Genomic DNA, 25,029 nt, shown 5'->3' on the forward strand with positions numbered 1-25,029 from the left:
AATAGTGCACCTCAAATTAAGCAACAGATTTTGCTTGGAAATATGGAATTTCAGTGCTTGTAGGGTTTGTTTCAAAAACCTCCAACCATTTATGGGTCACGATGCTGCATATACAGCTACTAAACACTAAAATCCTGTAATCCAGCCAAAGTTTTACATCCTCAGGCAAACAGAAGTCCTCCAGCTTAAACTAAGCCGAACGTGACAAATGTACACCCGTGCCAAATCCAGCCTCGCACAACCCCAGCCCTCATAAGACCTTTCCTGGTGTGAAACCAAATAAATCTCTCAATTCCTTGACCTCCTGCTTGCTCCCGCCCACTGGGACCCCAGACGTCCAATGGGTATGCGGGTACAGCTGATTGAATGGAGACACGGACGAATGAGAGTACGGGGAGAGCCGTGAGACTCAGACATGGGGAGTCTGACCTACATTTCTCACAGGAGAGACCCCTAAAAAACCCCTAGTCTGGAAGAAAAAAAGAGCAAATAATAGTAAAACTGAACCAGAAATCCCACTGCCTCAACAAAAGAAAGTTCTGAATCCACTGTCCACCTGGTTCAATGTCATGAACCCACAAAATAGTAAACTGTAAGGCATAGCTGGCTGTAAGAAATGCTGACAACCACAGCACTAATAATTTAGCACATCACAGCATTCTCCAGCACTGAGGGTTTTTTTGTGCTGGCTGTACCAGCTCTCTTTATCTTGTCATACTGTATTCACTTGGCAGAGTGAAGTCCAGCCCTGTTCGTTGACACACTATTGGGCCTCGTCTATTCACTGCATGTAAAAAGGACACCAGTCTGCTAAATGGCATCGCTCTCATTCAGAGACTGTTCATTCATTGGCGGAAATCCTGGTAAAAATGGCCTGCCTGTGGAGTCCCATACCCACTTCCCAATGGAGACATACACACAGCATATCTTTCAATGGAGCAACAAAAAAACACAACACTTGTTTTTGTTTGGACGAGTTAAATAAGATGTTTTGTGTAGAATGCATCTGCATTGTCTCACGCTGCACACCCCATCTTTTTTCTGAAGCCTCTTTCTGATTTCCTGCTCCCTCCCCAGCAGATCCACACTCATAATCAAACACTGCAATGACCTATTTTCTCTGCGCTTCACCGCCTCGCTGTGAATGAAGTTCACAAAGAAATGCGGCGTGCAGTGAACATGACAAGACTATATGAGTCAGGATGGCTTTTTGAAGGAGAAACTGAGTCAGTAAGTGAGAGTGTGTGCACAAAGGGAGGAAGAGGTCCTACCTTTTTGACCTGTGCCTCCTTGATTTTCTCCAGGGCGACTCGGATCTTCTCTGCCTTCAGTTTGGCAGCTTGCTCCTCCTGGATGGACACACAGGGGCACAGTTAACACAGCTGTCATTCACGCAAAACCAAAAAACACCCCCCCCCCCCAAAAAAAACAGCTTTTGATTTCATAGCCTTGCCTCACCCCTTTTCACCCATGTCTTTCATCATTCCTCTGACAGGAATAAAACACCCTGTACACACAACTTCATTAAATAGTAATCAGCCTTCTAAACCATTTAAATGCACAAGCCTCGGGCATGGTGGCGTATGGTGTCTTGTGCAAAATCTAATGTTCCTTCAGGTTGCTTACCTGCCCCCTCCAACAAGACGCCATCACCTCCATTCTGCAGGTTGTGTGTATAGCCTTCCACGTGTGTAAAGTGGGTGTGTTTTGTCACTTATATGCGAATATGTGATCAGACAGAAATGAATGCAGTGATGCTAAAATTCGCCACTATTGTGACATTGGTCCGGCGTCCCCCCTCAAATATGGCGCTCCATTTGCAGTCTATGGTTCCATGTTGGATTCATATGGAGCTGCAGCGGTTTCCTTTGATCTTGCTATACAGCAGAGGGGAAACAATGGTAGAAGATCCCCGAAGGGCGAGAGGCTGCAGATGAGTGTGGGATCAGTTCAGAAAGCTTCTATGCCCTCCACTCAACGATAAAACAATCTCCTACAAAGATCATATTAAAAAGGGGGGAAAATATTAAGAAAAAATCCAGGCGCATCCATGTTTGATGTAGGATGAAAACTGGTTCTTTTGTCAAAAGAATTCTCAAAAAAAACAAGAGCGCAATTTTTTTCCACTTGCCACCTTTCACAGTAAGCTCATGCTGTGTAAAAGTTATTCCACCATCTTCCTCAGTAGACGAAATTCAGCTTTGCGTCCATGTCCTCCATCACTCAGAGGCGACAGCGGTCAAGCTAGCCGAGACTGTGCCGAGCAGAGACTCTGTGACAGTGCCGGTTCACTGACACGCAGACATGTGCGTCTGAGATGAGCACAACTTGACTAAAACCCTAAGTGAGACAGTAGGGAGGTTGGTGCCCCTCCCCCTGCCACCCTCCCACCCTCTCTTCCTGCTTCCTCCCCCCTCTCTCTCTCTCCCTTCTCCATCACACTCTTCCTCTCTCCCTAGAACAGATGCAGAGGTTTGGGAGCGTGCCCAATCGATAGAGCATAATCCCCACAAAAATAGTAGAATGACGGGTCGGCCAACCAGCAGGCACCGTCTGCAAGACCCTCTACCCTTTAGCCAATCAGGAAAAGGGGGGGAAACCGTGACTGACGCTGGCCCCCGGAGCTAAACTACAGCGACAAGGACAGAGAGTGGAATTCGGGTGAATGAGAAGCCGGGGTGCTGAATATTTGAAGTTGTGTGTGTACACACAGGCGGGTGTGTTAAAAGAGAGGGCAGTGGGGGGCATTAACAACTGCTCCCCAAGCCTCTTATCTCAAGAACCCCTCCGTCCCCCCTCCTCCTTGACCCAGACTACCTTTTACACATGACCAGCTCCGGAGCACATACACATTAATGCAATAAAGCCGATGCTCTGTTTGGCCAACACATAGTGGCAGGCTTTTAGTCAGCCAAGTGTGAGTCTGTGTGTGTGTTAGTAAGAGAAACAGAGGTCGTGAGGGTTGTTCAGATTACAGTGCAGAGTCAATCTGAGTCACACTGTACTGTTTAGCCCCAGAAATGTCAGCACATCCCCTCCACATCTCGCTCTCCCCTCCATTATTCCCTCTCCACATGACACCTACACCCTGCTTTTTTATTGGACATTAGTCTGATTCCGATTCCACAGTCGTTTTCCCTTCCACTTTCACACTCAGCCACACCAGAGCCAATTTTGAAAGGCTCTTCTGCCTAGCCTGGAAAAAAAATCTTGGCATCGTCTCCCTTTGATGTCTTCCCACTCTCTCCCTCCTCGCTTGTTCCTAAACATCCCGCGCTCATTCAGTATTCTGATTTGTGAGCGAGGAAGAGAGGGAGCGAATTTGCGCGTCGAGGCGATCGCGGCTCGCCCTCTCTCCCATTCTCTGGTGGAGAGTGTAACACTAACACATAAACTCCCTCACAGCCTGTGCGCCGCAGGCTATCTATCCTCTCTACCCCCCTTTTTACAACTATTCAAATGCTTTCTGCATACACAGACAGACTGAGAGCTTAGATGCCAGAAACCAGTAGCCTTGAAACATTGAATTTATTCCATTGTTTTGTAATACAAAGAGAAAAAGTCACTGCCACAGCAAGATTTTGGCTGAAAATTTTGAGGACAGATGAATTCAGTCAGCCAGCCAGCTTCACATCTATTATATATTCGAATAAATGGAGATAACTGCAAGGGTTTTAAAAAGAAATCTGATTTCAATGCCAAAAACCACTGATGAAGATCTGTCAAGTCTTCTCTTACATGAATAGTACAAGGCTGTCTTTTATTGTGAAGTTCTCAAAGTAACCAAAATCTTTCACTAGAGTTTTCCAGACTCACGGAAGAACCCTTACACTATCTAAGATTAGAATAATTTGTGGTTTGTCTCGTATTCAGCAAAAGCTCTCGGGATTATTAAATCATAACAGGATTTAGGGAGCTCCAGCCTTCAGCGTTTACCTCTCTTGGAATCGCTTGCTGTGCACTTGGCTACGTGTCGTATAGCAACGGTGGGATAAATCACAATCGACAGCGGCCAACTTGAAACCACAAATCTGCACACATCTGATCGGCATAAGCTCTGCACGGGAGCCAAAGGCTGCGACCAATACATTTGCTGGGAAACCTGATGACTGCCAAGAGGTTTACAGCAAAATACAGTGTTGAGAACTTAGGGGGACCAACATGACAGATAAATAGATGTGAATTAGAAACTCCACTGTTTTCAGGCACATATCCACCGGGGCTTTGTGCATTTCATTGTCTTGTGTTTGTATGAGCATTGTTAAGTTCATACATAAAATTTAAATATATGGAATAGCAAAGCAAATGCAGTAAATTCCCTTTAAATGGAAAGCTCATTAACATTAACCTGCAGTTCCAGTTCAATATTCCCCAAATCAATTCTAATTCAAGCATAGAACAACATAAACACACAACTTTGAGATAACATATAGGGCTGCAACTAATGATTATTTTAATTATGAATGAACTAATCAATAGTTTAATCTATATAATGTCAGAAAATGGTGGAAAAGGCGCTATTTGTAAGTTTTTTCTGCTGCCAAACATGGTCTCTTGCTTGGGGCTGGTGGAGCTCATGGTTGCCTGCCAAGAGCTTCAGTCACTGTTGCATTAACAATAAAAGAGGTTAGAATATGGCCTCTGAGCAGCTCTACTTCTTCAGGGCAGTCTGGACGCTACAGTGAGCTGCTATTGGAAAGTGATGACACGGGATAGCTGGTTAGCATGCTAACTTCAGTAGAAGAAAGGAGGGGAAGAACTAGAAAAACCTTGCTGTTGTTTTCTGTTGCTGGATGCAGCTCGTGAAGAGTAAAGGAATGAAGTCTGATGCCAAACTCACAACATTTCTTCTAAACTGGTAAGTAAACAGCTGTTTATGCGTTGACTAAGTAGCAATAACAAAAACTTACAAATAGCTCCTTTAACTCCAGCTCCTCAATCAGAGCAAACTCATAATTGTTCAGAAAGCTTCTATCAAAATTGGTGCCAATTAATCTATTACCAATTGACCCATTGATTAAATGACTAATCGTCGCAGCTCTAATGACATCAAATCATATTTCCTTTCCTAATGAAGACAGAGTGCAAATCAAAAGCATGGAGAAAGAGATAAAAGAAAATCCCACTGAGATTTTTGTGAAAAGGCTACATGCCCGTGAAAGATGAATGTGGAAGCATGTAGGAAAAAATAATCAAGTGAATTCAATCTATAAGCATGGTCAATGATGAAGAGGAAAAATCCATTCTGATACTCTCATGTTGTTGGATATATGATCATGAACATTTTATTATATTATAATTTATTCCAAAGAATACTGTTTGACAGCCGCCAGAGAAAAACCCTGATCCTGTCGGAGACAATCAGGGTGCTTCTCCAGATGGCAAAAGCTGACATCCCATTGTCAGCTAAAAAAATGACCTTTGACAATTTTTAAAAAGTAAGTAAATAAATACATGAGCCTGATTGCGAGCAGCTGTGTTTTAACTGTGTTATCAAGATGGATTTTTCCACTAAAGGACATGCAAAGCAGAAGAGAAGAGCAGTGTACACACACAAGCAAAAAACAAAAGAAGCGAATGTATGAGGAAGTCACCTTGGTCAGGAGGTGAGAAGGCTTTCCAGCTATACTTTTCAAAATGAGTGAGGTTTCTCGGTCCAGATAGGAGTGCTTGGGTGAAGAGGAGATAAAAAAGGAGAGCAGAGGAACAGACAAAATATAGAGAAGTCAGTGCGAGATGATTCTTGGAGGCTTATTAATCGCAGGTGTTTTGATCTTATTTTGTATAAAAAGAAGCGTGGAAGCGAGAGAAGGTTCCATAAATGGAGCGGCTCAGCAGTTGTGGTTGTCATTAGCTGCAGCTGTGGGTAAAGAAGCAATGATTGTGAGAGGTACTATAGATATGCACATGACTGCAACAGACTGGAGTGTGTGAATATACAGTATACAGTGCATTGTGGCTGGCTGCAAAACCTACAGCCTACATTCCACAAACATATACACAATCCTATTTTCACACCATACACACCTTTATGCTTATGGTTACATGTGCATGCATTACACACAAACCAAAGGCTGCACACTAAAACTAAAATGTCAGCTCTGATATTCAGCCAATTAATATTCTATTGCAATGATTCTTGGTCTCTTGCATCATCATAAATAGACAAACTAATGGAACAGAAATGGTTCAAAAGAAGAATTTCAACATATGATTTCACTCTAAATAACCGTGCAGCCTTACACGGGCAAATGCCTCCACACACACATGCACAACTGCAAGCTCGCACACATGCACTTACAGTGGCCCGATCCACTTCACCCTCTTGTGAGGTGAAGTCAAGCTGCCGTCTGGCTGGCTTACCGTTGGCCCGTCTCAGTGTGACATGCTGGGAAAAGGTGCAGGCAAGGTGTGTGTGGATAGACACCACAGATATAGGAAAGGATGCAAACACAGATAATGTGAAGACATGCAGGGGGACAGGGGACATGCTGAAGATATTGTGTTATCATATAAACATTTTCTTTTAAAGGATCTTTTCCCCTCTCCTACAAGTCACATAAACATTATTCTTTTAAGTGTTTACTGCTGAAACAGGTTAATCTCCTCTCAGACGTACTTGTGACAACTAATTTTTTGTTTTTGTTAGAAAGCCAAGATGCTCGGTGAGTGAACAAAGAAGTTCAGAAATGGTAGGTGTTAACATTGTAATCCAAGTCACGCTTAGGAGATTAAAAGGCGATTACAATGTATTCATTAATACACCATTCCAATGCACAATACACGGGCCGTATTGTGGATTGACCCTCAGTACATTTCAGGCATGCAGTTGCTTCCATATGTCATGCTGTGTGGTTAAACATGCAGGATCAGGGCTGGATTGAGGTCGATTCAGCAAATTCAGGATTTGGATTCTCTTAGGAATCCAAATGACTGCTTGGTTGTTAATCAGTGTGCTATACAGTATGGCCTTTATGTCTTCAGTGCTTGAGCAGAAACTGAATTGACCCCAAACCTCATGAACACAGGTTTCACTTACCGATGCACGTGGAAACGTACATGTCTTTAGCATTACGGCGCCCACACACACTTTCTCATTAGTTGATCATACTGTGTCTACCTCTTGTATTTTTCAGTGTTTGCGTGTACTTCAGTGTAGGTCATACCTCAGTGCTGGTCTGGTTTTGTCCTTGTGTGCTGGGGCTGCCCTGGCCCTCCACCTCTCCTCCCGTCATCACTTTATCAATGTCCAGGGAGTCCATGCTGGACGCTGAGGCACATGCTGAATTTACACTGGACCGCTGGGATGGAGCCTCCTGCTCGCTGACCGCGCCCACCGAGCCTGTCCGGCGATGCTGCCCACTACCAGACGACCCCGACGAGGGCCGTCGGAGCGTTGTGGAGGAGAACGAAGAGGAGGAGGAGGAGGAAGAGGAGGACGTCTGACGGGCCGCTTCGTCCATGCTGAGGGAGGCCTTCTCCAGCTGAGAGGTGATGTCATCCAGGGAGATGTTGGAGGCCGCGGGGCGGGCACTGACGCTGCCTCCTCGTACTGTGTTGGCCGGCGATGCTCGGGTGCTGCTACTGGTACTTCCTGTTTGGGAGTTCAGAGTTTTGACACAGCTCAGACAAAGGAAGAAAATATCTCTACATGCACTCAATTTTAAATAATATGTCACCCACATATATCAAATGCTTTTTCAGAACGAGTTCATGTCTTAATATTGGACTGAATTCACTGCACATCCCAGTTGGATTTCAGCTGCTATGTGTAGCATCTTTAAACATCTATATACAGTATGTATACAACATAAATGATCATATAAATTAGGTTAGGTTATAAATGTAATCTAATTTAAATGTAAACAGGATGATGGCAGTTCTTCTTCCTCCTCTATATTATTACTCTGCATGTGATTGTTTTTTTTCCCCGCACTAGCCTTTTACTGCCTCCAAAGAAGCTCCATTTGCACCAGAAGAGTGACATCTTCCTGTTTTATTTAATAAACCATTCCCCCTTTTTGTTGCATAGCAAGTCCAACAATCATCCAAGTCCAACAATGTGGAATTCTATGTAAAATGTAAACAAAGTATGTCATTATTGTTTAGGGATTGCTGCAACAAATATTTTATTAATGTTAAAATACTACATGGATCACTGTTGTGAATGCACATTACTCAGTGAGACTACCTCCACTGCTCCCCCCTCCACTGGTGCCCGTGTGCTTGGTGCTGGCACTACGCCCCCCGGGGGCCCTCTGCTGGCCTTTGCTCTGGCCGCGAGCCGTGGAGTTTGGTCTGGATATGGTATTGAGCTCCTGTTCGATTGAGCACAGGTCAGCCATCAGGGCATCCAGGTCCACCGTGTCTCCCTGGTTCAAGGCCTCTGCAGGGAGCAAAGATAAAGGATGCAGAATGATCAGAGAGGAGGGCATGGTTGACAAGCGAGGGGGGTCATTAATCCATTTTTCTGACCTTTTTCTGATCTGCTTTATTCATACTGTGAATGAGGTCTCACCGTTTATGTTATACATTGAGAAGCGGTAGGAGAAGTTGGCCATGTTTGTCTCCTGTCTGAGGGGAGGCTTCTGCAGTGCTTTCTGTGGCCTGCCATCATCCAGACTCTGCAGAGAACACACAGAAGAAATACTTGAGGTGCACATATGCAAAAACCACACGCATTCTGACGTTACAGTCAAACCTCAGGATCTAAGCAACCATGCCTGCCTGCTAGACTCCTTAGTCACACACACACACACACACACACACACACACACACACACTCTCAGGCAGACCTGCACAAATACACAATACAAAGTGGTGGTGGGAGGGGAGTTGCTAGGATACAGTATAGGGAGACAGGATTAGCAGTGTTAAGGTTGCTATGGATACAGCTCCCTTCTTCTCTCCGTGCTCTTCTACCTGTGTGAGTCTGTATCTGTGTAACCAACCACCATTACTCTGCGTGTGTGTGTGTGTGTCAGTGTCCGTGTTAACCTGTGTGAGCTTGTCCAACTCTCCCAGCCAAGCTCCAAACATCTTGTCCAGGTCCTGATCCTCCTTATCGCTGTCCTCCTCTGCTCCATGGTCCAACTCATCATCTGATACCTGCTCCATCTACACACACACACACACACACACACACACACACACATACATACACACACAGACACACACACAAAATGAGACACTGTAAGATGATTCCACACATGTACACAAATTCACACACTGTCAGATCACACCCACATAGCAGGAGTGATCTAAAGAAGGGAGGGAAGAAAAAAAAAAAACCTTCAGCTCATGCCAACCTCACTGCCTGTTACCATGACAACCGCTCACGGACCCCTAGCGGGCACCCTATGCAGTCTGATCGGTGGAATGCCCTGTAGTGTCGAGTGTGCTGTTCACCGCTGACACACCCAACATCCATACTTCAAGCTAAGTATCCAAAGGTAGGGGATGCTGGAGGAAGGAAGAGGGCGCCGAACGCCAACTGATCACCTAAATCGACATTCTGAGTGCTTTGGTGATCTATAAGTCTGCAGTGAATCACTGCACCATGGACATACCAGAGGATATGAATCAAACCACTAGCAGGTGGTATTAATGGATATATGGGCCAGTGTGAGTGAAGGAGGGCTTAGTGAGCCCAGCCATGTGCAGTCAAAGGTGATGACAGAGCTCCCTCTACTGGACACAGAAGAAAGTGGTATAACTCAGTCCCAGCAGCTTATATCCTGTAATGCAACAGAACAGGTGACAGGCTTGGGAAAGAATTATTAGTAATATTGATATTTTACAGAGGTAGAAGAATCACATCCCTGCGGATATATTGCATATGGTTAGGAATCACTGAATATCAGACACTCTGAGGATGTTTAATAAACATTTGCCTGCCTTGACATTAGACAAAACACTGAATAAAAACATAAAACTCAAGGATATGTGGTTTAAAAGATTAAACCTATATGCGCTGTACAAAGATCAGTGCAAAAATGGCCCAATTCCACAATATGTAACCATATGACTACGTCCCTCCCTGTTTCCTCATATCATTTCTAGGTCATCTGGGTAGTCATACTGTTTAGACAATATGATATTACCCAACCTGGAGAACGAATAAACACCCACACATGCCAATGTGCTCAGAGGAAGAAGCCATCCAAGCTTCAGCAAAGTGCGGTTATGCACAGGAGGAGTCACGCCTGGTCAGCTGCCAGGAGAAGTTACAGAGGGCACACACTTTGCTTGCCGCACCCAAACACACACACACACACACAAAAAAAAAATTATTAAATCGTAGTAATAAAGTAAATGAGAGTACAATCTGATAACATACTTCCCCCCTTAAGAGAACCCCTGTCTTGGTACAGTCCAGTGCCCCCCAATACAGTCAGGTCAGGTGGAATATTCCTGGGTAATCCCATTGATGTTTTCAGGGGGTGTCATTCCCTCTTGTTATCCACACTGTGTGGCGTCAGTCACTAGTGGGGACTGTACCAAACCAGGATTAACCCCTCCAGTGACCCCTGTTCTTTTGATCTAGCGAAATGTGTACATGTGGCTCAACATGTGTATATGTGTGTTTTATTGTGCGACTAAGCCTTTATGGTTATGCTGAATACTTGAGAAGCAATCTGAAAGTGATGCTTTGTTGTTAAAAGGTGATAAAAGCAGGTAATAAAACAGGCAGTAGGTGAAAGGCAATAAAACAGACGGGCGTTTGGCAAAGCAAACAGGAATATGATAGCAACACATTGAAAATCGGTCAGCTGAAGACAAACACACACACGGAGTGGTTGAGGGGTGCTCGTTACAGATCACATTCCAGACGGCACACGTGCTCTGCTCCTTAAAGTCACTGTATGTGCTGCATGTAGAAATATACTTCCCCAGCCTCCCATCTCAGCCTTTTTGTCTCTACAGATGGTATTACAAGCCAAAGCTGCCACTACTCTGTGCGTGTGTGTGTGTGTGTGTATTACATTGTTGATGATGGATGGCTTCCTGCTTTGGCATGCATATCAAACACACGAGGAAAACGGACTTGTCATCTTGTCGAACGAGATAGAGTCTAAGTGAGTAAACAAAAACAACTTAACCAAGTGTGTGCGTGCATGTGTGAAGTACAATCGTGAACGTGTGTGTGTGGGAGTCGGAACAGGAAATGACCAGGATGTGCAGAATTCCTGATTTCCCTCATGGCCTGTTTCTTGGCAGGAAACTCCAGCTGTCCTTTGGTTTTTTTTTATCTGTGCCACTTCTTGGGGATGGGAGGGACTTGTGGGTAGAAGGAGGATTTCAGGGTCCTGAGAGTGGGATCCGGACTTCCCACCCTTACATACACTCGCTACATCCCTGAGGATGACCTAGTGGTTTGCCATTAAAATGACAAAAGCACACAGCAGTTTGCTATCATGTAAATTACATAGTACCATACTACTACCACAGAACTTCAACCACCATTTATCTACATGGCTGCCCTCAAATGAGGCTCCATTTGGGGCCCCTTAGTCAAAGACATATCTATTTGGGGATTCCCCCCACCATGAAAAGGTTTGAGTATCCCTGCTGTATGACATCATGGCTGGACGCAGACAGGAAGAGGAAATGGCCAAAATCAAATGAGCTTGCACTGTGTCTGCCAATACTCTGAGGTGCAGCTTCCATCTGTAAATACACACACAAGAAATGAGTCTCGCTGCAGGAGATTTAACAGCTGTGTTTAAACAGAAATCAGCCTGCGGTGCATCACAATAGTTATACACATTTGCAGGTAGGCACACACAGACGTATATATCTGCTGTAAGTACGTATGCAATTCAACTGCAAGTAGAATAAAAATCTGAGACAGACAGAAAAGGAATGATATACGCACTCAAAAACAAGCACTTTGAAAATAGCTCTGCTGCGGTCATTTTAATGGAATCAGAGCCTGAATGGCAGATGCAGCTGCAGGTTTAAGTGAATTACCACCTGAGGCCCTGCTTTTAAGCTTATGGAGCATGACCTGAGCGAGACTCAGGGATGTGAGGAAGCGTTCTCTGAGTATGTGTGTGTGAGAGAGAGAGCGTGCACTCTGACAGGCAACACTGCAAACCAAACCCCACCCCCCCGATCCTCCACGGTCCCCCTCTCTCTCTTGTCTGAGCATGACCGGCACTCATCTGTCTCCTAGCACTCACGGGTCTAGGGTGAAAGGTTAGAGGTCAAAGGTCTTCCCAGTGGAGTCTCCCTCTGCAGCCTTTTTTGGCTACCATGTAAACACTTGCAGTTCCCTGCAAATGCTGAAGCGCTGGCGAAGGGAGATGGGGGAGAGAGGGGAAGATGAAAAGTGTGTTCTGGGAAAATGAAAATCTCTCTGAATCTTAGAGAAAGCACGGCAAGCATCCGGTGCTGAGGAGGATGAAGAGGAGGTGGAGGAGGAAGAGGAGGACATGTCTATCTTTAGACTAAGTCGTTCATATCAGAGAGTGTCGAGAGGATTGGAAAAGGGAGCGATATGAAGACTAGATGTTAAGTCGCTGCACAAAGAGAAGAATAGTGTCTGGAAGAGTTTTCTATAGTTTCTACTCCTAACAACAAACTCTGAGACAACTGCTACACCACTGAATCTTTATAAAAACGAGGCTCTAAGTTTCTGTCTGCTGCTGATGTCAGGCCTAAATCACGCAAACTGATTACAGTAAACACAGCTGTTTAGTCATAGAAAGTGGGTTAATGAATAAGAAAGAGTAACTTCATTCGAGGCAGGAAAACACTGCTGTATTGGTTCAAAAGTGAACTCGCTGACTTTTTGTCACATTCTAGATCACATGACTTGGGATGACTGGAGCTGCCTGAGGCCTATTTTAACACCAAATGTGACAAACAAACCACAGACGAGACTCTGAATTAGTTACAGAGACATCTCAGGTTAAGTTTTTAAACATTTAATCACATAACATTAATCCCCTTGGTCCTTGCTCCCGAGTCCTCTGCATTTGATCTCTCTTAAATATTCAGGACTGAGTCCAGTTCTGAGGCCAGTCTCTAAGTCAGCTAGGTTAAGGGTAATTGGCCAGCATGTTCCTGACACACGTCTTTGTGGTGGGAGAAAACTGAAGCATCCAGAGGAAGCCCATGAGAACACAAAGAAGAAAACCCAGCTGAGGGGACTTTCTTGAGAAAGGAATGAGAAAAAGAAACAAGAGGAGAGATAAAAAGCTGCCAAAGAGGAAGGAAAGTCACAAAATAAATGTGTGAGACAAAGAGAACGGGAGAGTGCAACATGACATCACAGGTCAGACTAGGTCTCCACGCCTGGCTCCATCTTAATTCGGTTTGCATGACAGGACAGGGTATTGTTGTTCATTTGGTTCGTATTAAACTGCATCTGGGACAGACAAACACAACTTTTATGATTCAGCATTTTAGCTAGAGGACTGCAACTCACTAACCTTCTGCATCAAGTCCTGTTTATTGCACTGAATTCAATGACTTTGTATGAAAATAAACTAAAAAGCTAATTGAATCCATACAATCTAAAAGAAAAAAAAGACAAGAGAAAAGGAAAACAGCCTGCCACTGACAATATCTCCACCAGCTGCTCTGTTCCCACTCCCTGTTGATATTCAAATGCTAAATTGCCCCTAACATTTGAGTTACAAATAAATCCTTTCATATTTCAATCACACAGGAAATAGGCGTCCTGGGATGTGGAACATGACCTTAGCTGTGTAAACATTATTGTGGCCAGATACTCCTGCTGCTGACGACTGATTGGATGTTTCCATCAAGCACTTCTAAATAGACTATTTCTGGACCAAATACTCCACCTATCATATTGCGTGTGTTAGTTTTATAACGTTGCAATGAGAGCTAATGAGAACCGGGCATCAGTCCTTTGGCTCTCATCATTTCTGCCTTGGAAAAACAGTGAATTACACACAAACTTTCAAAGCCATCTTGTCCTCACAGCTCTTGCATTATTCTTTCAAATCATCTTTAAAAAACAGCTTTCTGACACCTCTCGTCTAAAAATATTCTCAACATCGTTGCACCAAAGTGAGCCAAAAGAGACCGGAAATGTCTGGGCATGGGGGCTAGAAAACAACATGGCAATTATAGAAACTCAGTGAACTCTTATGAGGCATGAATACAGCGCTGTGGCGCTTGGCTGCAAATAGGGAGTGGGAATTCTTAAGAGTTTAGTGGGACACAAATGCTCACAGTGACAAGAGTCTCCGGGGGCAGACACAGACAAAGCTCAAACAGAGGGAACAAGTAAAACATTTAGCATTCCCGTGGCTAGGAATAGCTCCAAACACAGCCGGGGCAGGCCTGGCTACAATACCTGCCCCCATACTCTAAATACTGCTGACTGACTCTTGGGAAATTGTGAGTGAGAAACAGCGAGAGGGAGTGCCACTTTACTGTTGTGTATCAAGATATGTAAATGCAAACACTCAAATATTTTTACGTCCATTCCCTGGTGACTAACTTCCTTGTTAAAATCCAGTAGTTGTACACATGTTGTTTCTGAAATTGCAGTATTAAAAGGATAGCTTTGGTATTTTTTAACCTAGGCTTTATTTTCGCATGTTTTCGGGTGCAAATGATTGATAGGACTTTGGAATCGGTGCAGTATTGGACAAGAACGATGTACCTGGAAACTACAAACAGCTGCTGTTTGTAGTTGTTATTCCGAGTGTCTGAAAACATTATGGATAAGATTCCTACAGAGATAGATCATTTTATTAAAGAGTAAGATCCTCTCTCTTTCACCAGAAACATCACTATATACCACTACTAGACTCCATGGACAAAAACAGTAATTTTACTAAGCAGAAAATTTATGTTTTTGTCAATGGAGCCTGGTTGTGATATACAGCAATGTCTCTGGTTAAAGAAAAAGGTCAGTCTCAGTGGGAATCCTATCCAGACAACATGGGAAAATGAGGCCCAGGTTATCATTTAAAAGCAGTAAAAGTACATGTTAATTTTATATGTTTTTAAATATCATTTCTTATGTAACATTCTGATATATGGTAATCACTAGGGTTGGCTTTCAACTACCCTTTAACATGACATAAAACAGCACCCACCATCTGCTACACTCTCAAATACATAAAAGACATTCATTTCACCTTCTCTCTCTGTCATGTCAACCCCTTATCTGTTGCTTTTTGCTTGACAGACTATGACTCACCTGTTACACATACATGTGTCTAATTGTCATCACAGCTTGCATGGCCTATAAAACTCAAGCAATAAAACACACATGGAAATGCCAAGTGTCAAGATATCATAATGATATCCTGTGTCATACTGAGGCTGTTTAAAGCTTATATGCACACCAGAGCGCGACTCGTGTTCTCATTTGTGGTTAGACATTAAAAACAAGGCGTATGTCAAGAGCGAACAAAACCTTTACTGCTGCTCTTAAATGCTTGGTTTCGCTGCCTTTCAGACATAAAACAGATATAATCTCATTGTAAATGTGAGTATGTAATAATGGTTATTTCTATGCTCATGCTTTCAGCACAGCCTGTGGTTGTTTGCTCATTTCCGTTCCCATCCCTCCTTTCTTCCCTTGCCTTGCCCTTTTTCCTGGTCAACTCCCTTTATACACAGACGTCACAGCAGGAGAGGAGCGAGGGAGACCAGACACCCGATGTCACTGTGTCACATGGACAAATGCAAGTTAAAAGTGGAAAGAGGAAACTGACTATGAGCTGAAGCTAGCAGTGCCACTGAAAGAACTCTTTGAATGAGGGAGCAGCTACTCGGCTAACATCCAAAGTCTGGCTGGGTGTGGTTGGCCCGTCAACCTCAACTGACCTGCAGCGGCCACTGACGCCTGGCGCTAAAAATGACATAATACTCTGTGTGTGCATCCTCTATGAAACGAAACATGTTGGGTGGATGCAGCTGTAAAGGTTATAGAAGCAAAGTTTGTGACAAAATGATCACAGGTTCAGATTTGGGAAGAGAGGCTGAAGTGATTTTGGTAATGCGCTATAAGAACACTGGCACTCTTATTATGATGTTGTTTAGTGATGCTGATGTTCATTGCACTTTTTCATGATGACATCTTGTACTTGTACCAATTTTCCCCCAACATTTCTACTTAGGAGTTCATGATAACACAGCAGACGTCTGGATATATATATAAAACACTTCGAAATAAAACAGACAAACAGAAATAGAAAATGGAAAAAAAACAGTCTAGCTCTATAATTCTGAGGGACGGACATCAAAATCTGACATTTACCATTGATGTTTCAGCTTTTTCTGCTCTCAGACTCTAGTACAGAAGAAAACACACCACCAAACATAAAATAAAAGTCATACCCCAACAGGAATGTGTCTCATTCATGATGAATATCATGAATATCTATGTCATTTCTAAATGTCTTATCATGATATCAACAATACTGTGTTGAAATGTTCGTTATGATTCACAGCACAGGCAAGCATGGCCTCAAAATGAAAGTAACACTGCTGCTACTGTGCATCAGTCAGCACTCCAGGACGTGCTGTACAAAAATATATCAAGATAACATAACAGCAACATTATCTTCTGCAGACAACGACACCACGGACATGTGTTCTCTGCTGCTGACATTAATAGGAATGTTTATCATATTCTCGTAAATACTGTTACTGAAAAAACATCAGTATCATGATAATATTTTAACATATCTGACCACCTCATGCAAAGCAGATAGCTTAACTGTAAATATGCCCTATACTGTTTTGTTCCACAGAACTCAAACACAACAAAAACTTGACAAATGTCACATTGAAGAGCAGAGAGCATTGAGGGGGAAGGAATGATTGGGGAAGAGTAATGAGATGGGTAACAAGCCAGCGAGCAAGCAGGGGAGGGGGGAGTTATGGAGGGGGTGATGGATAGGCACAATAATGGAGGGAGGGAGCCGGCTATTAGGTTGTGAATAAAGGGGAGGGCCTGATGGCCAAAACAACAGCTCCAGTGTCATTAGTCAAGCACGAGCAACAGCCTGCAAGCAGAGGAAGAACTCGTTCACAAACGCACACATATGGACCCACAAACACATGCGAGTTCACTCGAGCGGAGCGTGACACAGTGAGCCACTCTGGCTTATACAGCCAATTAGGAAGGAGGGGCAGAGAAAAGAGATGGGGGACAGAGAGGGGAGAAAGATGAGGAGGATGTCAGAGGCGGACAGATGGAGAGGGAGTCGGGGGGGGAGCAGGGGAAACTGAGACGAGGGAAGAGAGGCAGTGTAAAAATGCATGGTCACACTGGTGGGCGGTAGGTGTGAGGACTCAACAACTCAACAATATCAGAGCGAGCCAAACTTCAGCTGCCCTGCATCTATTCTAGCAGGCGTTGCCACAGCAACACACATGCCCATCTCCACACTGACATGCTCCATGGATAGACATGCAACTATCATAAGGCTTCAATGTGAGCTTGGCCTAGATCCTTGCTAATAACTAACATATTGATGTGATGTTTCCACATCCTGGTCCACAGGGTGACCATCTGCTTGTTCATATAACCACAGAGCATTATGCTGACGTTTGCCTGAATTTCCATAATTTCCCAATGTTTCATATTATGGTAATTAAGGAAAAAAGCGGTGGTCTACAAGTCAAGCGACACACGTCACATGGGTAAGACTCTGGTCGCCCTCCCTCTCTCGCTCATTCTCCCTTGCACACAAACAGACAGAGGATGTGTCAGCTTCCCTGCAGGGCAGCAGTCCAAATGTGAAATCAATAGTCTTGTCCCTGCCCTCAGGAGATCGGGTTACATCCACTCACACACTCACATAGACTTGTATCTGTACACCCACTCAGGGGCTCAGGTGGTCTGCTGCAGTGGGCCCGCTGTCTCTCTCTCTCTCTCTTTCACACACACACACACACACACTTTTAAACATGATGCAGCACTGCAGCAGCAGACAACAGAGGCTGACTGCTGAGAAGAACTAGCCTAGACCTTAAAAAACAGGCACTGCTTAAAAAAGATGAGAGATCTGCTGAAATGCTGTGAGGTAAATCTTCAACTCATGTTTTAGTTTTGCAGAATTCTTCAAAATGTACACTTTAATGAAGATTTCCAAACACCCTGCTCTAGATAAATAAAATCATTTTAGGTGCCAACACAGATTTTTTTTTTTTGCTTGGTCTAGCAGAAGAGGAGGTTTACATCTGCCACCTGTTTTAGGGAATACAAAGCACAGTAGGTGTAACATACTGCACATGCAACACATGCCCAAAAACACACACATGGATGGATAATCCCCATGTAAACAACACATTCCTTCTGCAACAAGCCAGCCATGTGCAATGTGTTGTGCCTAAAGGGAAAAAGAAACACACACGTACGTCTGCACACATGCCACTAGCAGCTGGTCATGTCTTCCTCCGTTAGTTCACTACTACGTTTCCCATCTCCCCCCCTCGCCTCGGCCCTTTTGCCTCATAACCCCTTGCAGCTGACTTCTGATTGGCTACTGCTGAAAAGCTTCTTGTTATCTGAACGTGAAGCAAATGCCCAAGTGCATGTTTGTGTGTCTCATCAAGACAGACACACACAAAATAATGCGTTTCCTGCCACACACCACCTCCAGCATTCCTGCTGCCCCAATACTGCTGTCCTTTCCAATGTGGAATGTACACACACACACTTCATTTCCCAAAGGTCTGTGTGGTTTCAACTTGTATGTCTTCAGGAACAGCGTGGGGGTGAGGGGTAATTTCAAGGACAGTCTAGTTCAAGATTGTCCAATGCATGAATGAAACAGTTGCCACGGCAACCACATCAGAGAGTGACATATTAACTGTGGCCTTCAATGTGTGATGTACACGTTGAAGAATATTGACAGCTGAGCGTCAAAGTTAGTGAGTGTCTCTGCCTGACAACCTCCCCTTTAAAACGCATGACACTGACACACACACACACACACACAGAGTCACCCGCCAACACGTGGCCATAAACCTTTATAAATCTCTCTGACACATGAGCGTCCCTACTTCCTAAAACAGTCTGAATCCACGGGAGCAGGCTTCCTCCTCTCAGCCTCAGGCTCCATCACTGCTGGGGTCCCAGTTAAAAAATCCAGCTTCCCTTCCACTTCCTCACTGCACTGCTTTTTTTTCTTTTCTTTTTTTTTCACACATCACGGGTTTGTTTTCCAAAACAAAAATAATCCAGTATGAGTCTGGGCCTTTGTCCATTCACATTTCCCCCCGTTAGTGTTTTTTAGATGTTTTCACCAGATATGCATGTCCTGAGAAGACTTATAATTTAATGAAGTTGTTTGAGTTTTGAAGCTGCTATGTTCTGAGTGTTGTGTAAGCAAAAGCCCCCTATAGCCATTTTGATGCACTTGATTTATTTTCTCATTTGTGAGTTAAGAATAAACCTGAGAGTGGCTGTGGTTATTAGCAACAGGCAGGAAAAAGAGGTGTTTTGCCATGTGTGCATCTTCTATAGAACCAGCGTCATACAGCCATGACGGCACCCTAAAAATAGATTTCCTTGCCCTGCACATAACTGATCTGAAAATGAGTAAATTAAGCGATTACTCTATGTGTGAAAAAGAAAAAGGAAAACTGACATCTCTTGCGCAAATACGTGTGGAAACCTAGAGGCTCTGGCTTTGCAGATCAGATCTGATCAACGCAGATCTGTAATAGTGAGAGAAAAGGAGCATCTCTTTGCTGCAGACCGCAGCCACGGTTTGCTCTCACATGGTTCCACTTTAGTTAGGAATTATCTCCTTCGGCGAGGAAGACTCTCCCCTGACGAGATCCTCAGAGGCTTGACTCCTCTTTCATTTGGCTTTGATTTACAAGGCCTTCTGACTGAGGGTTTTGGTGTTTTGTGTGTATGTGTGTGTGTGTGTGTGTGTGTGTGTGGGGGGGGGGGGGGGGGGGGGGCTCATTTCTCTACACTCCAACAACTCTGCATTTACCTCTTTTTACAACAAACAACAAGCACATGGATCCACACTGTCAACTAGGGATTCCACTGACTAAAAAATTTCAAGAAGCGAGATGACAGATGATAGCTGGTCATCGCGAGATGACAGCTCAGATAGCATGGTCTGAGGCACATGAAACCCCACCATTTGAGACCACCTTAAATATAACTTTCCCCTTGGTGTCAAAATAATAATCTCTGTGGCATTTGTGCGAGGCTTACGTCAATGCTCGTCTTTCCTATTTCCTCTGCTCTGAATTTATTACCCACACAAAGCAGCAATGGCACCAGTTACTCACTCTGGTTTACAGGAACTCTTACCTCTGAAGTGGCTTTCTCTCCTTCCTATTGAGGTTAAAGGTCAGGCAAAACCACTACTCCACTCCGTGACTGGGCTTTTATCCCCTGGAAGCAAGAGAGAGAAGGAAGAGCAAAATATATCAGACGTGATTTGGTGCAGTAGCAAAACACAATCCCTGCTTTGGTCACCTCATCCGAGGCCATTAGTCAGTGAAATCCCAAACTCATGGATCGACTGCGTTTGCTCTCACCGCACTGCAGGAGAATACAGAGAACTGGCAGCCGGCAGCTCGGAGGAGAGCAGACCCATTTCACTGTCACAAGAATGCAGAGGATTAACGATGGAGGGGTGCTTGAGCGAGAGACTTAACTAAGCACAGGCAAAAATGACACGCACAGCTAGAAAAGACACTTATCTCACAGCTCTGAAAGCAATCAAGCACAGTTCTTCTTTCATTATAAACTCTCTTCATTATTACCCCAAGATTAAGAACGTGACATCTGAGCTGCAGAAGCCCTCTTCATTTAACTACAAAGCCTTTCAGAGCCACACACATGAATAAAAACACACACGGCGCTAACATAAGCATGATAACCACCACAGGCTAATAATTTCACAACATGAGTCAGAGCAGAAACTCAAACCTTGTCAAAACTCTTACTTGCAAATCAACTGTGACTCACCAGGTCTCAACAATGCTACAACATTTAACATTTCAGCAAATCATCAACTCATATCTGACTCACACAAGACTAACCTTGTTTTATCTAAAACGATCTGGATGCTGAATCATAGTCTGACGATAAAATATAATGTAGGCATGTCAGGTTATAACATGCTGAGCTGGCCGGAAAATATCAGTGCTATGATTTGGTCATTGTGTGTGTTTGCTTTGTGTGTGTGTGTGTGTGTGTGTGAGGTAGGCAGCTGATGTTGTGGCTAACTACTAGGGAGCTATTCCTGCTGGCCTCAGCTGTTCCACCGTTTTCCACACACCAACTGTTGTTCACCCACAGCATGTGGCCCTTCCCCTGGTAAAAAAAAAAAAGACGTGTGTGCATGTGTGTGTTTTCACAGCAAACAGACTTCTTTTAACAGGGAGAGAGTGTTAGAAAGAGGACGAGTTGGTACATTGGTGTGTGTTTGCGCATGTGCACGTCATTCGTGCATGCCTTAAAACACAATTGCCTGCTTGAATTACAGGTCACCCCTCCCCCTCCACCACCTACTCTGTGGTGTAATTTGCACACAAGTTAACGTGTGATATCACTCAGTCAACACAAGGCCATAGAACAGGTGTGGCAGTGACACATGGGTCTGTGCAGCTGCAGGGGAACACAGTTGCTCCAGTCACAACAGCACAGAGGCCGGCAGGCAGCTGCTCCGGCGCTGAAAACAAAGGCAGGCCTGCAACACATGCACAGATAAACATGACCAACTTACGATCAGTGGTCACACAAGGAAAGAGATGACTGCATTACTCAAATCAAACACTTTCAGACATGACTTCCATTTTCCTCTTCAGTTTTCTTTCCAAAATTCTGTAATAAAATGGAAAAAGGATGTCTAGTCAAAATGTTGTCAGCGCCAATGCCAATGTTGTCACCAATGCTGCTGGCCAAAACTGGCATTATTGCTTTTTGGAATATTCAGAGCTGATTTTTTCTGCAGCATCAACACAGTACTGGTATTGGTATGAGAAGTATAAAACCTTAGATACATGCACATCACATCTGTGTTTATGGAGCCTGTGCATTAAGGTGTGTAGAGCAGCATTCCCTGAGAATATCTTCCTTTGTGACTGAATGCTGAGGCACTACAAAAACACACAACTGCCCAAAAAGGTGCCCTATGTGTCACTGCCTTTAGTTAGTTTTATGTGGCCTAGATTTGTGCCCCACTTCCACAACAGACCAAGGGGAAACACAGGGACCTGTGTAGTGGACACAGGTGTGTCCTTGTCCACCGACACTTCCCCCCTCCCACTTAATGGCAAACCTTTGGGGTGGCTCATTTCCTGTCGGGCCAGGAAGTGGGAAGGAGGGCAGTGCACTGAGTGAGCAGGAGGTGATGTCACACAGCAGGAAAAGAAAGGAAGGATTGTTGGAGGGGAAGCACGGCGATGAGTACGCCGGAATCAGGCAGAGCTAAACGCACAATATATTTGTACAGTGCATGTTGCTACTGTACATCTGTGAAATCTCCAAACTGTGGTTCTTTTTACTAATACACTAGTCACACAGTATATACTGCTTATATATAGAGACACGCTGTAATATGGGTTTTACAGACCACATAAGAGGCTTGTTCCAAACAGACATTAAAGAAAGGCAAAAATGACACACAAGCCGCTACACAGGGTCTTTGTAGGATGACACACCACATTAAACGGACAGATCAGTGCACATTATTCCCCTTACGCATGTCGAACCCATTCAAAGAGAGGGTAATATACCCCTCATACTGATTTTCAATGGTGTTATTCATTCACAAGAATTCCAATTTTAGGAAGATTACACTGCAATCCTCCATTTCTTTCCTTTTTTTTTTTATTATTTTACTTCCACTGAACATAAACAGAAAAAACTTTATTTTACGTGACAGCTATTGTCATACCAGCAGCAACAGTTTCTAACCTATAAGCAGAGAGGAAAGTCTGCTCTTAACCGCAGAAAAAAGCACAAACACTGCGTCATACTGACGCAACAGAGGCTACAGATTAATGATAAAAGATACATTCTTCTCATTCCTGCACTGCATGATAAGACAGCATCTGGAGATGTGATATATTACTAAGTTGTGCTCTGTGAAATATGGCAAGGCAAAGGTCATTCAGTGTGATAATCTGACAGTGACCTCTGATTCATGGCACAGAACAGATACACTTCCTTATTCACCTCTGATCTGTGTAACAATGGCTGGACTGGGGGGGATTTATTGATCAGAAACGCCCAACAGCATCTTAATATGGTTTCAGAACAAGATAAGCCCTCAGGAGTGACCCTGAGTGCTCTTGTAAGGGCACTGAGGTAAACTGTCAGTCAGCTGACAGACGGTTCACTACAAAGCTGATCCTCACTGGGAAGCTGCATTAGTATTGATCAGTATGTTGCTTTTATACCAAGTCAAATTCTTGCACAGTGGACTGCTAAGCCTCTCCAGCAGGTCGATAACAACTCACTTTAAAAGTTGTCAATGTCAAATTTCAAGTCTGGAAATCGCTGGCTTTTAGTGTCAGTCGAAGTTGGTAACAAATTCAATTGCACATTCACACCTCGCTGTATAAAACAAAAAGTCCCTATATAACAATTTCACATCCATGTGACCTTTTCAACCTCAGTATAAGATAGTGATATGGCTGTCTTTGGGGTCGCTTTCCTTAAATAACTGCCAGCTGGATTTTTCAGTTTAAGTGACTCATCCATGACTAATATTAACACAACTACCATGTGGGTGCTTAATTTAATTCAGTGCACTCAAAGTCTACTGACTCCAAAGTGCCTCTTGGTCACATGACAAAACCATTAATATGAAAGTGAGTCTCAGCACCAAGGCTAAACACACAACTTGCTCTCTTTGTGAGCTTAAACCTGCCGTGAGGGTGTTATTGAACTGACCTTCCAGTATCATTTACAGACTACTCCTTCTATTCCCACTCGTGCACAGTGAAGTCTGGTTGCGATTACAAGGAGCTGATCCTCCTCTCCTCAGTGGGATTCTCCACGGTCCATGCAGAGAGTGCTGGGCTCTGGAAAAACCACACATGGTGGAAATTATGGAATAATGCTGCGTCAGGAATGTTCCCACGATGGCCAGCAGGATCTGATGGAGGTCCCACTGGCTGGCTATCTGCCGATGGGGTTTATGGGGTAATGTAACACACACACACACACACACACACACACACACACACACACACACACACACACACACACAAAGTTACATGATCAAATGCCTCTTGTGCTAAGCCTACATTTGGACCTGTTCCTCTCCTGTTGGATCAAAATGTCCCTTTGTGTTGAAACATTTGTGAACTGTTTTCATATAAGAGAAAAAGAAACAAGCGTGTTCAGATCTCAAGCGTTGGCGCAGCTGGCTCAAAGCTCATCAGCTTAAAGTCAGAAATCACACTTCTCATTCACTGTTTCATTCTTCAACAGCAGCGAGGGGTGAGGGGTCAAGCCGACTACGCTGGGGAGCCTCCCCGCTGACTCAAAGTCGGTCATGGTGCCAAACTCAGGGGGCAGATCCTGATTCACTCACTGAGTCGCCTGTGTGGCACGAGGGTCGGAATAATCAGGATTCACTAGAGAGTGAAGATCAGCAGAGCAGAGAGAGATTAGCAAGCTACTCAGCCACTAACTTAACCCAGTCAAAAGAGGCTCAGGCTCACTTGGAGAGCTGCTGGGGTATTAGTCAATGAGATTTGGCGAGAGGCAGCCATGAAAGCACACACATACACACACACACAGTGCTATTTTGTGAGATTAAGCCTGCAGGTTTGAGCGACTGACAAGGGATTCTCTCGCAAAAATGTGTCAATCCACTTCTACAACGGCAAGCACAACCGTTTCCACTTGGATTCTCTCTGCATTGTGGGTCACTGCAGTTACTGACTGAAACTCCCACATTCCTTCAGTGTCCTGCATGAACCCTGATGTAAAAAGAGAAACAGAGCATCCTGGCAACAGCATCAGTCTGTACAGTAAAATGCAGAGCACTAGCCCGAGGCCAAGTTTTGTGAAAAAAAGTGTGACTCCCAGAC

The 25,029-nt window shown here is 44.2% G+C and overlaps 1 protein-coding gene across 8 annotated transcripts in view; it reads right to left on the minus strand.

Moving 5' to 3' along the window:
* The window catches only part of raph1b (Ras association (RalGDS/AF-6) and pleckstrin homology domains 1b), a 39,464-nt gene that overhangs the window by 7,618 nt on the left and 6,817 nt on the right, over positions 1–25,029 (minus strand). For 2 of the 8 annotated variants that reach the window (XM_051065949.1, XM_051065950.1), the window contains 9 exons: positions 23,882–24,012; positions 20,285–20,368; positions 8,998–9,117; positions 8,519–8,624; positions 8,192–8,386; positions 7,167–7,594; positions 6,302–6,388; positions 5,595–5,669; positions 1,272–1,349 (listed from right to left, as the gene is read on the minus strand). In XM_051065949.1, the coding sequence (XP_050921906.1) occupies positions 1,272–1,349; positions 5,595–5,669; positions 6,302–6,388; positions 7,167–7,594; positions 8,192–8,386; positions 8,519–8,624; positions 8,998–9,117 (1,089 nt within the window). In that variant the 5' untranslated portion in view covers positions 20,285–20,368; positions 23,882–24,012. The remainder of the gene's footprint in view (positions 1–1,271; positions 1,350–5,594; positions 5,670–6,301; positions 6,389–7,166; positions 7,595–8,191; positions 8,387–8,518; positions 8,625–8,997; positions 9,118–20,284; positions 20,369–23,881; positions 24,013–25,029) is intronic. The other 6 variants (XM_051065948.1, XM_051065951.1, XM_051065952.1 and 3 more) reach the window with 5 other exon arrangements.

This window comes from Lates calcarifer, linkage group LG7_2 (assembly GCF_001640805.2).
Source record: "Lates calcarifer isolate ASB-BC8 linkage group LG7_2, TLL_Latcal_v3, whole genome shotgun sequence".
Taxonomy (NCBI): Eukaryota; Metazoa; Chordata; class Actinopteri; family Centropomidae; genus Lates; species Lates calcarifer.